This window comes from Daphnia pulicaria, chromosome 5, assembly GCF_021234035.1.
Source record: "Daphnia pulicaria isolate SC F1-1A chromosome 5, SC_F0-13Bv2, whole genome shotgun sequence".
Classification (NCBI taxonomy): Eukaryota; Metazoa; Arthropoda; class Branchiopoda; order Diplostraca; family Daphniidae; genus Daphnia; species Daphnia pulicaria.
The window spans coordinates 3,113,104-3,125,003 of NC_060917.1; the positions used below are offsets into that span (position 1 = coordinate 3,113,104).

The 11,900-nt window shown below is 40.2% G+C and overlaps 2 protein-coding genes and 2 long non-coding RNA genes across 5 annotated transcripts; 2 read left to right on the forward strand and 2 right to left on the reverse strand.

The window, feature by feature from the left end:
* The first annotated feature begins 271 nt into the window (after positions 1 to 271).
* On the forward strand, positions 272 to 4,515 carry LOC124341209 (purine nucleoside phosphorylase-like). Of its 2 annotated transcripts, XM_046794215.1 has the most exons (9): positions 272 to 277; positions 334 to 410; positions 484 to 529; positions 2,593 to 2,679; positions 2,800 to 2,894; positions 2,965 to 3,143; positions 3,219 to 3,394; positions 3,480 to 3,670; positions 3,734 to 4,515. In XM_046794215.1, exons 3-9 carry the CDS (start codon positions 507 to 509, stop codon positions 3,979 to 3,981), a joined length of 999 nt encoding a protein of 332 aa, XP_046650171.1. In that variant the 5' UTR covers positions 272 to 277; positions 334 to 410; positions 484 to 506; the 3' UTR covers positions 3,982 to 4,515. The 2 variants fall into 2 exon arrangements, with proteins under 2 accessions (XP_046650171.1, XP_046650169.1); XM_046794213.1 differs by lacking the exons at positions 272 to 277; positions 334 to 410; positions 484 to 529; positions 2,593 to 2,679 and adding an exon at positions 880 to 1,689.
* On the reverse strand, positions 4,015 to 5,620 carry LOC124341307 (Fanconi anemia core complex-associated protein 24-like). Its single transcript, XM_046794357.1, has 4 exons — positions 5,389 to 5,620; positions 5,176 to 5,315; positions 4,963 to 5,112; positions 4,015 to 4,870 (listed from the first exon to the last, which is right to left on the reverse strand). The coding sequence occupies exons 1-4, from the start codon at positions 5,537 to 5,539 to the stop codon at positions 4,634 to 4,636; spliced, it is 678 nt and encodes a 225-aa protein (XP_046650313.1). The 5' UTR covers positions 5,540 to 5,620; the 3' UTR covers positions 4,015 to 4,633.
* A 1,973-nt stretch (positions 5,621 to 7,593) lies between these two features.
* Positions 7,594 to 8,391, forward strand: LOC124341552. Its single transcript, XR_006918458.1, has 3 exons — positions 7,594 to 7,646; positions 7,737 to 7,979; positions 8,088 to 8,391. It is a non-coding gene; the product is annotated as an uncharacterized LOC124341552 (long non-coding RNA).
* A 1,623-nt stretch (positions 8,392 to 10,014) lies between these two features.
* Positions 10,015 to 11,695, reverse strand: LOC124341515. The gene is made up of 4 exons (XR_006918406.1): positions 11,584 to 11,695; positions 11,235 to 11,521; positions 10,294 to 10,410; positions 10,015 to 10,208 (listed from the first exon to the last, which is right to left on the reverse strand). It is a non-coding gene; the product is annotated as an uncharacterized LOC124341515 (long non-coding RNA).
* Positions 11,696 to 11,900: the final 205 nt, after the last annotated feature.

The following is an 11,900-nucleotide window of genomic DNA, read 5'->3' on the forward strand; positions in this document are numbered from 1 at the left end:
GAATGGGAATTTGAGACATTTCGTCACTTTGTAAACATTCAACAGCCTAAGGAAAAGGATTTACTACAGGTCTAACAATTATTTTTAGAAATCATTTAAACATAAATTATGCACATGTCATGTTTTAATTAGATTGTACAAAACATTGTGTACATGTGTGCTGTACTGAAGCAGCTAAAAGAAACTTGGATAATGTGAAATCAAGAGCAAAGCGAAGATTGATTCAATCACATACTCTACTCTATCTCAATATCTCAATATCACTCTATCAGAATAGGTAAGATGTCAAATATTCATACAGTATATACTTCTAATGCGTATATACGTACAAAGTTGGTGCGCAGGTCTTCGAGTAACGATCAATTTCGGGAGCCATCTTGATATCCGGACGTTCTGCAGACGAACGAAAGGTACTATCGGGATTCGGGACTATCCAAGAGTGTCAGAATTCAATTGAGAAATTAATTTCTCTTTATTAAATAGAATCGACGGAACATTGTTTCAATATGTCATCCTGCACTTCCGAAGGGTAAGTCGAAAAATTCACCTCACAAAAAGCCTCTAGAAATCGTTTGTTTGGTACACCTTGTCACCTATGGCAACATGCGATGTTTGAATTGTTAATTCATATTTTTAAGCAGTAATTTCTATAAAAGTGAAGGACGTACGCTATAAAGCCAATTCTCAAGTGGTGCAATCATTAGCTCCCATAGTAATTCTATAGATTTGCTATTTAAGTATTTCTAAGCCATTAAGTGTCGATGTATAGATCATAGGTCAGCAGTGAATAAAAGAAGCCAAAATTTAACGCCTTTTTTAAATCCGGATGAATTTTGAGCTTCTAACGACCTTGTATTTCTATTGTTATAGATACCTTGGTTGATGTTTTCAAGGGCGTACACATCCACAACAGATAGTTGACAAGGAAATAATATAAGAAGGACATCGCCATATTTTCATCCATTGTTTCTGCCTAAAATCCAGTCCCACCTATCTGGTCCGCTAAAATCAGGGCCATTAAATTCATAACAATAAGCGCTTGTATTTTGGTCGTCCCGCTAGGAAAATCGAAGAGGAAGTGCGTAAATTTTACACCACAGTATAAGTATCAATTTTCTCGGTTTACTGAACTCTACATCGTTTTTAGCGCGTGTGATTGATCCCATCCTTATTTTTCGTGATTCGGTTTTCTCCACCGGGAAATTAATCCGAGACACTTTCGCAACCGCAGAAAATATCACGTATGTTGCAATCATAAATAAGCTGTTGCATTAGGTTGTTGTTTTCTTCATGGCTTGATTGAACGAGACACGTATGAAGAACGGGAGGTGTGTCGACTCGTGCCCACCAATCCGCATTGAATATACTCGCGCCATGCAGTGTTGGTTGGCCTTGGGGAAGGAAGGGGACCATCGAGCGTGTGTTCTGTTACCCCACAGCCTCCCGCGAACAACCTTATATAAGGCTGAGCAGCATACACTCTCCGGCAGTCACTTCACTATTAGTTGCGGAATCCACTGACATCGACATTCGTTGACTTTGTTTAGAAGCTTTGATTAAAAATAAACCAAGAATTATGGCACCAGAAAGAAGACAAGAAACGGTTACTCTGACCAACGGTAGTCTCAACAGCAACGGCCATTATGTTGAACCGTTGATGAAACATCCTCTTCCCGATATCGACCGACCGTAAGTTCTTCGTCTTATTTTTACCTGCTACCGGCTGCTACCTTCTCCTTTACATGTGTTACTAACTAAAAACAACTTCAAGGTCGGTTTACCTTCGTAAATAGCACCAACTATTTGAGTTATTTCCTGTTTTTCAAAAACTACTCTGCATGCTAACATTTTTGCCGAATTGCAATCTCTTCGGACCATATGTTTTCGCCTTTGGAGAAGGGGGGGTCCTAAGTTGTTGTTCAGTTTGAGTGAAAGCTGGAAACAAAAACAACGCTGCCCAGGGGCTATCTTGTGCTACTCCGAGAATTTATATATATACCCAGGTTTTTCCTATGAAATTATTTTGGAAAAATCTGATGTGTCAGTCGCAAGTTCAGCGAGTTTTAGAAGATTGGTTACATTTCCTAACGCCTGATGCTCTGTCCATTGGACCGTAATTTGATATCGTAGCTGCATGTAATACTGGTTCAGGTCGAGATAATCGTAAAGCTTATCTTGGACTGGCGAGTGATACCACTGGTCGGCAAGTATAACTAATGATGCTTTATGCAAACTTGTGCAAGTTTGGATTTTCAGCCCGAAGCAAGTTGGCTATTCTTAACATTTTCACGCAGGTAGAATGAACGAAAAATTATGCCCGCTAGTCGTGTGCCTACTACGACGCACTACGAAATCCTTCCCCAAGGCTAACAAGCTCCTCGCTTATAACGGTTAACTTCTCAATGACAAGGGAAAGAAAAAACTCGTTTTTAGTCGTCTATAAAAGTGTCCCGCATATTTTTGTGTGTTCCTCGGGGAAAGGTACTAACTAACTAACAAAATGTAAAATGCATGCGGTTTTTGGCTTTTGGTCGCTTTCTTTCTCTCTTTCGCCTCTATCTATTTGGCACTGCGAACTTACCAAACTGCCAGAGTTCCGCCGCCAACTCCAATCACGGCTCACGCTTCGGGTGGTGGCCGCGAAGTACTCGAATTCGTTTTCCCCGGCGATCCCCATCCGTAAGTGGAATCTGAACCCTACTAACATTCCCCTGACTCGGCATGAAATTCGATTGCTTTACTATTTTATAGTCATAGGATCTCATCCACAGTCTATTAAAACTGGTTCACGAAAAACAGGTATACTTATGAGGTCATCGAACAAAGTTCCCGCTTTCTTCTGGAACGAACGAAACATCGCCCACGAATTGGAATTATTTGTGGATCTGGACTTGGTATGTTGGATAAAAATTTGTTTCTGTCATGTGTTCAATCTGTAATTAAATTTGGAATAATATTCACAAGGTGGTTTGGCTGAATTGCTAAAGGAAAAAGATGTTTTCCCCTACGAGGAGATTCCAAATTTCCCCGCATCGACTGTTCCTGGACACGCTGGACGTATGGTGATTGGATTATTGGAAGATGTACCCGTTATTTGTATGCAAGGGAGATTTCACTGCTACGAAGGATATGCACTGTGGAAGGTTATTCGTTTATATGTCAAGGTTTCCTGTACAGCTTATTTAAAGTTTTCTCTTGGTTTTGTTTACTCTATTTAGTGCGCAATGCCAGTAAGAGTGATGAAACTTACGGGTGTGACGCACATCATCGTGACAAATGCTGCTGGTGGACTCAATCCAGCATATAACGTTGGCGATATCATGCTACTCAAGGATCACATAAACATGCAGGGGTTCGCCGGGGACAGTCCTCTAAAAGGACGTAATGACGAAAGGTAAAAATAATCAATTAATCCGGAAAAGACCAAGGGGAATGAAGAAAGGAAATGACAACTTTTCTCTTAATATGGCTCCCGCCAGATTTGGACCTCGTTTCCCGGCCATGAACAATTCTTATGACCAGCGACTACGTCAGTTGGCCAAACAAGTAGCCAAAGATATTGGAATCGACCAGTACATCCGCGAAGGAGTCTACGTGATGCTTGGCGGACCGGCTTACGAAACTGTAGCTGAACTGAGACTTTTGCGCATGTTGGGTGTCGATGCAGTTGGTACGCTCTTGTTACCCTAAAGCTTTCCTTCAAGCATTTACACGACTTGTTATTATGTTACAGGAATGAGCACAGTTCCCGAGGTGATGGTGGCACGCCATTGCGGAATGACCGTCTTCGCTTTCAGTCTCATCACCAACGAGTGCATCACCGATTACGACGCTCAAGGCGAAGCCAATCACGAGGAGGTCATTGAAACGGCCAACAAACGCCAGAACGATCTGAATCTCTTTGTAACACGTGTAGTCTCGTCCATGGCAAGCGAAATGACCTCAGCCAATGGTAAGAACGGATCGGTGGACGAAAATTGATATTTCCGACATTCAAGTCGGACATTCGGTCGGGGGGGGGGGGGGGGTAAGCAATTGTCGTAGGAGATTCAATATTATTATATGTATACAGTACCAAAACCTTACTGTGCAATGTAAAATTTATTTTCTGACGTCAAGCGATCGTTAGTGCAGCAATGACGCATTTTGTCTTCTCCCTTTTCAATAACATTATTCATATTCAGATAGCGATAGCTGATAATCGTTTATCTTCATGTCCAATTTTGATCCCAATATGAATTACGTACATTCTAGCCACCTATACATCTGTGCAAATTTAATAACTATAAACGATTTTTAAAGTTGATTCGAATGCTGTAAATTTGTCGGCGAAAACTTCCGATGATTTACTGTTGATAAAAAATCAAAAAAATTAAAATAAAATTCCAGTCTCATAAATTCCCACAACTTTTGTCTTTTCATCGTTTAGTTTCTTGCGACCATGTAAATGTTTTAATAGACTGAAGCGAATCAAGTTCATTTATTTGCACAATATAATACAATTTTGAGACATTTGAGGTATTTTTGAAAATTTAAATTTTTAGAAATATTAATTCACGATTGAAAGCATTAATTTTCTGAAATTTGTCTTTTAAACCAGTACAATTCTACAATAATAATACTTAGGAAAAATTTAGTTGAAATAGTCCCGCACTTCACGCGCGAGTCCGGGACCAAGCAACGATAGATCTTCAACGGAAGCCATTGCAATGCTTTGCAAAGAGCCAAATCTCTCAACAAGCATTGCAATTTTTTTATCGCCAATTTTTGGAACATTCTTCAGTGCATTTGATATGTGATTTGATTGGTCACTCTGAATTTTCAAAGGTTGCATGAAAGGATTTTTGGATATCTTATTTTCAGCAGAAACCTGAAATGCAGCCCCCAAAACAAATAAACAATGTTTGCAACAGGTAACAATAAAACATGTGGCACTATGTGTCATTTTAGGAACTATCATACCATTTGAACTAGCAGAGCATGAAGACCATTTTCTGTCACAGGAATGAGATCAAGTTCAAGCTCCAGGACTGCAAACTGTTGAAGTGTGCTAAACTGCTGTAAAGAGAGGTAAGTTCTTTCGGCCACAATAACCTTGCGAATTCCTTTGACCTAAAGAGAACAACACAATTCAAACAATCTCACTGATTGAGAAAAGGGGGATATTATACTCACTGATTTGAGTCCAGCCAGTCGTTTTTTGTACAAAACACCTTCAATCATTTCCGCTGCAGAAATATAAACTACTGCACAGTCTCCAGATGGGTGAAAGTCCACCACACCCAAATCAGAAGTAAACAAAACTTTGATGCTCTCTGTTGGTTTTCAATGGTTCACAGTGAAACTTGATTAGTTTTGGGGAATGAACTGTCATAAAATTATGTGTACCTGTCATTTTCTGAACCACTGAAGTATTCCTCCATTTCAGTGAAGCCAGAATGTGCCCCACCGGGATCTTTTGATTTTTTCTTACAAATTTTTGGCTCACAGGAGGTGAACTTTTAAAATCATCTTCAGAATTGTTATAGGCGCCAGCCATTCGTGTTTGTTTAATGTTCACCGAGGTTTTGAAATTTTTTATTTTCACTTTGAAACGAAAGTAAACATTTCATTCTGCCATCTACCATTAGAAAAAGAAACTATCAGTGAATGCCCAGCCAAAAACACGATTTTTGAAAGTGCCAACAGTACTTGTTGGGTAATCGTCTTGTTTGAACTATTAATAATGCCTTTAAAAAATAGCATATCCGTTATTAAAATAGATGAGTTCCATTCGTGTGGAAATCAAGAGTTGCCAACACAGCAGGAAAAAAATTACGCCGCTCATGTTGAAAATATGAAAGGAACCGGTTAACATGACCTTTCGTGAGGGCCATGTATGGTATGATATATTGATACTTTTAAATGATAAGACACTTGTTCCTGGCGCCTGGATGCCCTGATGTTCGCGCTCTGCCGGCTGCGCCCGCCTACTCTCGTCATGTTATCGACCATTGCCGATAGCTGCGTCTAAGATTCCAGGCTAGGCAATTAAACTGTAGACGATGAAACGATATAATAAAAATAGCGAGCTCCTAATTAATTTTCCTGACAAAGATGGACTGGTTAAGATCAATCTTGCGAGTTGGTAGGTGACGGACGAGAAAACATTCGTGCAAGTCGTCGTCGATAGTAAAAACGCGAAAAGTTCAACAGCAGACGGATGAGTTGTTCAGAATTGCATAAATTCGCGAATGTTAAATCACTTCTTAAGACCGATACCTTCTACTCGAGATATGGCCTACCATTTAACATTTTCTGTCTCTTGATTCCGTCCAACCCCTTAGGCTGCTGCGTAACTGCATCGGTTGAACGCACAACATAAAGAAAAACGAGAGAGCTAGAGCGCGCGCTCTAACAGTCCCGAAAAGCTCTAGTTCGCTCTCGTCTTATTTAGTTAGGTAAATAGATGGCGAGGTATTTAAGTTGGGTGAAAATACAGCGAAAATTTATGGTGAAAGAATGCCACATGTCGATCAAGTTGATATTCCAAAACAACATTTCACGAAACATTTTTTTTTTTGGCAAAACATTGATGCTAAAAGATCAAAATTCCTTCGCATTATGACAGGAAAAGGACTGTTATTCGCTGGTTCTCCAACTATAGGGAATTACTGAAGCCCTTCAGCAGCGAATTATGCGCCAAGATAAATTTCTATTGGCGATATTTACTGTATAATTTCTGTATCTCTTACTGCTACTATCAAAGGTCCTTTTTAACTACAATCCTTATCTAACCATACCACCATAATATCTTTTCGTTCGGATTATTGTCTTAAACGAAAAAATAAAACATCTCTTTTGCAAAAATATAATAATCAAATTGAACAGTTGGTTAAATGCTTCGCAGTTCTATGATTTTTTTAAAATGGAAATTGTCAGACATAATTTTATAACAGTGATCCCTTTTTATCGTTACTTTTAGACACTTATCATCGCCCAATCAAGGTGACGTGTCCGTCTGATATTGGAGAGATAGGTTTTATTGGTCCTCAACGACCCTATTGTGCGAAGGGCAATGTGGATTTAATTATGAAATGGAAGATTCATTCACTGAAGAAACGGAGTCATTTGGGATAAAGTAAGTTTTAAGCCATAATCATTTGGTATTCATTTTTATATTGGTTTTTGTAGAACCATTCCAATCCCCAGCAACGTCAACCTGCAGAAGGAATGGCCAGTTTGCATGTCCTTTACATTCGAAGGTCACGGAGATCATTACGTAGAACGTGCCAGTCAGTGGAGTAGAGGTTGGGTGAGAAACGGGATTTGTTACATAACCATTTGGTATTCATTTTTATATTGGTTGTTGTACCCATCCCCGGCAAAGTGAACCTGCAGAAGGAAAGGTTAGTTTGCATTTCCTCTACATTCGAAGGTCACGGAGATCATTAAGTAAAACTGTCAATGCGGTGTTGTAGAGGTTGGGTCAGAACGGGACGTTTACTTCATTTTCAAGCAGATAAAATAACCGCAAGGCTTAAGAGGTGAGGGTGAGAAAAAATCGTATAAAACGAGAGAGAAAAGGCGAAGGAAAATCAGTCGAATGAGCATCTCCGACACGGTAACAACTGCATCCTCCATCGTATACCAGTTCACAATCATGGGTAAATATTTGTATTTTTATATTTATTTGTGCATTAATTTTTATTTATTTCTGTTGCATAATATTCCCGTTATAATTGAATATTGTCTAGTAAACTATGTTGTCTTGCTGCGCTGCTGCAATTGGTTATTGTATCGTCATCAAGGGTGTATCGATGTCTCCTGGGTATGGTGAATATCTAGAAATAGCAGTGAAAGAATACTATACCACGCCGCCTCCTTACTAAACAACAACGTCAACACCTACTTACAATTCGAAGGCCTCCAAGTACTACACCACCAAGGCTCCTGAGTATTAAACTCCAATCTACGTTGCTCCAGCTTAGGAAACATGGGTAAATATTCTGTTTTTTCTTTCTACATGGAGTTGTGAGTCATTTAATATTTTTTAATATGTTAATTTACTAGTTATAACTGAGAATTAATTTTAAAATTCTTTATAGTCTAGTTAACTATGGGTCGTGCTGCTGTTGGGTGTTGTATCGTTGATGGCTGGGTCGACCACGTGTAACGATGTCTTCTGGGTATGTTGGTTACCTAACCGCAGCGCCGCCGCCTTACTACACAACGAAGTCAACATACGCAACATCTATTACTACGCCGAGGCCCCCAAGAACTACACCACCGAGTTGTCTGCCCCAGCCTACTACACCGACGCTCTCAAGTACTACTCTGCTCCAAGCTACAACCAAACTGGGGCTCCTGTTTACTACACCAAGGCCACCGAGTATTTCACTAGAACCAAAGGGTTAATAATCTGTTGCTACATGGAGTTTTGTATCAATTTATAGATTTTTTCTGTTTGTTAATTTGGCAGTGATTATTGAAAATGAACGGTCAAATTATTCACCGTCTAGTTAACTATGGTTTTGTGCTGCTGTTGGTTGTACCCTTGATGGCTGGGATGGCCACTGGAGTACCGGTGTCTCGTGGTTATGGTGGATATCAAACCGAAACGCCGACGTCTTGCTACACAACATACGCAACAACCGGATACTACACAGCCAAGGCCGCAGAGTATTACACCACAACTTATGATGGTTCGAACTACTACACCGAAGTCCTAAAGTATTACTCTGCCCGGAGTACTACACCACGAAGGCAGCGGAGTACTACACCACGAAGGCAGCGGAGTACTACACCACGAAGGCAGCGGAGTACTACACCACGAAGGCAGCGGAGTACTACACCACGAAGGCAGCGGAGTACTACACCACGAAGGCAGCGGAGTACTACACCACGAAGGCAGCGGAGTACTACACCACGAAGGCAGCGGAGTACTACACCACGAAGGCAGCGGAGTACTACACCACGAAGGCAGCGGAGTACTACACCACGAAGGCAGCGGAGTACTACACCACGAAGGCAGCGGAGTACTACACCACGAAGGCAGCGGAGTACTACACCACTACTTACGCTACTACCACCAACTACAACGAATCTCCGAAGTATTACTCTGCCCCCAGTTACCACACCACTAAGGCAGCCGAATATTACACCACAAACTACGCTTTCGCAACTTACTACATAACTTACTACCCGAAATTTTCTATTTGATTTTATATCTATATTTCGGTTGTCTTTGTGGTCGTTGGTCACTGTGGATTAATTGTCGATCTTAAATGAGAAAATAAAAATTTTAATGTCGGTAATTCTTTTGTAAAAGTTTTGTTAGTAACTTCAAGAGTTCAAGCCTTTCAACATTGCGGCAGGTGTCTATTGGTGTTGGATTTCTTCAAGGCCAGTATCCTACGTTGTGATACGTCTGTTTCGTGTTTTAAAGGTGACTACTGCCTTAGTCGCTCTGCTTACACACGTATTTTTGTGTTTTGACGATGTTTCAAGTGTAGGTTACGAAAGAAACATGTAACTGTTGATTTTTGCAAATCTTAGAAGTAAAAGACAATTGGCTGACTTTTTGTATAATTGAAAGACTTTAAAATTGAGAGAAATATATTAATACAATTCCTAAACAAAACTTGGTATAAATTAAGAGACAATGAACAAAAACCTTATAAAAAGAATTGTGTTATATTGTCCCACCTCCACCCACAATTCCACCACATTTTACAGTCACATACATACATACACTTAAGTTAACCCGTTGGCTGCCACGCCATACAACCCGTAGGCTGCTCTCTAAACTACTCTACGCGCCACGTCTGAAGGATCCATGACCAAAGTGGGACTTGCCATTGCTGACAAGTCCGGGCTGACACGGTGACGGGAGAAGATGGAATGCACGCCTCTAGAATCCATCACCGTATCGACAAGGGGGAAGTCCCTATGGTGCACTGCCTAACGGGGCCTTTCGGCGAATCTGGGGCTGGTGTGACTGTCCGACCCCGCGGCATGTAAACCACGAGACCGAACAGCGCGGCCCGTGCTAAGGAGCTAGGGGAGAACAAAGGCGTGGCAGCCAACGGGTTAACTGACACAAACGAAATAATACCAACAATTCGATGATCCACGTTGATGACGAGTCTCGGTGCCGGTCGCGATTGTCCCTTTCCGTTGCCAGTGATGGTCCCTTTCCATTGCCAGAAGTATTTTGTTGGCGCATTCTAAATAAGATTTTAAAAAATAGGATAGGATTAAAATACAATACACACAACCTAAATATGAGTAACTTGTAAATGATGAACTTACATCCATTTTCTCAAACGAGTTTCGTTGGCACCAGGAGCAGGGGCAACATCCGACGGAGACCGGTGACGATTTTTAAAGATGAGAAAATCCATCTTCTCGAAGTCTCCTCTGCATTACCTGAATAAAGACAAAACAATTCTTTTTTAAGTGACATGCCAATAAAAGTTACATAATAGTCACATTATACATATAGGTTCATTGATCTGGTTTTTTTTGCTCAAATCTTTAAAGGCGCGCTTTAAATTGCTTAAAATCTACCTAACAATATTGAGAACTGTACACATAGCAAAGCTCACTTACTTACTAGTCTTTTAAAAAAATTCCGGAAGTAACCACAGCGCCTCAACCATTGAGCTGTCGTCAAATTAAACCACAAATTCGTGATCTCCATGAAATTTGGGGTCAATTGGATGTGATTTAAACGAAATATAAAATTTGGCCAAAATCGAGAATTTTCCTGAACTTATAGTTCAGGAAAATTTTCAAAACCGGAAGTAAGCGTACGGACAAATAAAAACATGAACTTTACCACAAATTGGACGAGGATCACGAATATGGGGTTGTTTTGGGCGTCGAATGAATATTTACTTAACTACTGACTGAAATGAGAAAACAGGAAGTAGAAAAACAAAAACATATTTTAAAAATCTAACAAGTGAGCTTTGTTGTATGAATAGTAATCGTTAGTTATCACAAAAAAATTTTCCACACAATAACTGCCGATAAATGTTTAAAGCGATGTGCAAAGTAACTGAAACTGACTGTTTCGACAGCTGAAAATTATCGAAAAGCCATCTAGCGTTAGAAAAAAGAAACGTCTAAAGTAACACTTCGTTTGCGCGCAAGAAGGGCCTGACTTTGGAATTATTACACAGGCACAGAGTTTAACGCAAGTAGATTATTAAAAGATAATCTACGAAAGTAAGTCAATTGTTGGTTACCTGGGCATAATCTCGTGGCGAGTGACTGCAGGTGTCTCTCAGCGGACGGAAGCGAAAACTGAAGTGATCTAATTCGCCAGTGAAGCACAAGAATTAGTGAAGCTGGATGAGCGTACGTAGTGAAGATAAGGATGCGAAAGTTGATGGAAGTCCCTCTTCTGTCATGGACAAAAGCCAGCGTTGACTCAAGGATCTCCGTGTCAGGACCTTACGATTCCATGAAGAAACTGCGTTGTAGATTGAAACTGGTGGCCGACTCGCGATCTCAAGAGACGTCACAAATAGTTCTGTAAAAACGAGTTGAGAATTAAAAGAAAGCTTAAACAAAAATGAGATTTTGGCATCTTACTGAAAGATTTTAGATCAACCCCATCAAGCAGATCTGGTAAATGTACAAGGCTACAAGCACATGAGACTTCACACTCTTCATGTCACTGAAACTGGAACTCTAAAGAACTCTAGCAATGGGATAAGGAAAATTATTTACATTATTTACAAATTTACACAAATGTATGTATGAAACCTCTACCTATATGGCTATATCTCAGCTGGGTTGCCTTCTAAATGGATTTAGAAGCTGTCTTGATAGCAAACATGCTGTCACAGGTTACATTATCAAAATCACAAGATTAGGAAAAGATCCTATGGTCCATGAGCAAGTATACC

What these genes read in the sequence shown, in the direction of transcription:
- LOC124341209 (XM_046794213.1), top strand. Translation starts at nt 1,577, where the DNA reads ATGGCACCAGAAAGAAGACAAGAAACGGTTACTCTGACCAACGGTAGT. An exon ending in TATTTGTGGATCTGGACTTG is followed by an intron (nt 2,895 to 2,964) that starts GTATGTTGGATA and finishes AATATTCACAAG; the next exon opens with GTGGTTTGGCTGAATTGCTA. An exon ending in GTTGGGTGTCGATGCAGTTG is followed by an intron (nt 3,671 to 3,733) that starts GTACGCTCTTGT and finishes ATTATGTTACAG; the next exon opens with GAATGAGCACAGTTCCCGAG.
- LOC124341307 (XM_046794357.1), bottom strand. Translation starts at nt 5,539, where the DNA reads ATGGCTGGCGCCTATAACAATTCTGAAGATGATTTTAAAAGTTCACCT. An exon ending in AGTGGTTCAGAAAATGACAG is followed by an intron (nt 5,316 to 5,388) that starts GTACACATAATT and finishes GAAAACCAACAG; the next exon opens with AGAGCATCAAAGTTTTGTTT. An exon ending in GACTGGCTGGACTCAAATCA is followed by an intron (nt 5,113 to 5,175) that starts GTGAGTATAATA and finishes TGTTCTCTTTAG; the next exon opens with GTCAAAGGAATTCGCAAGGT.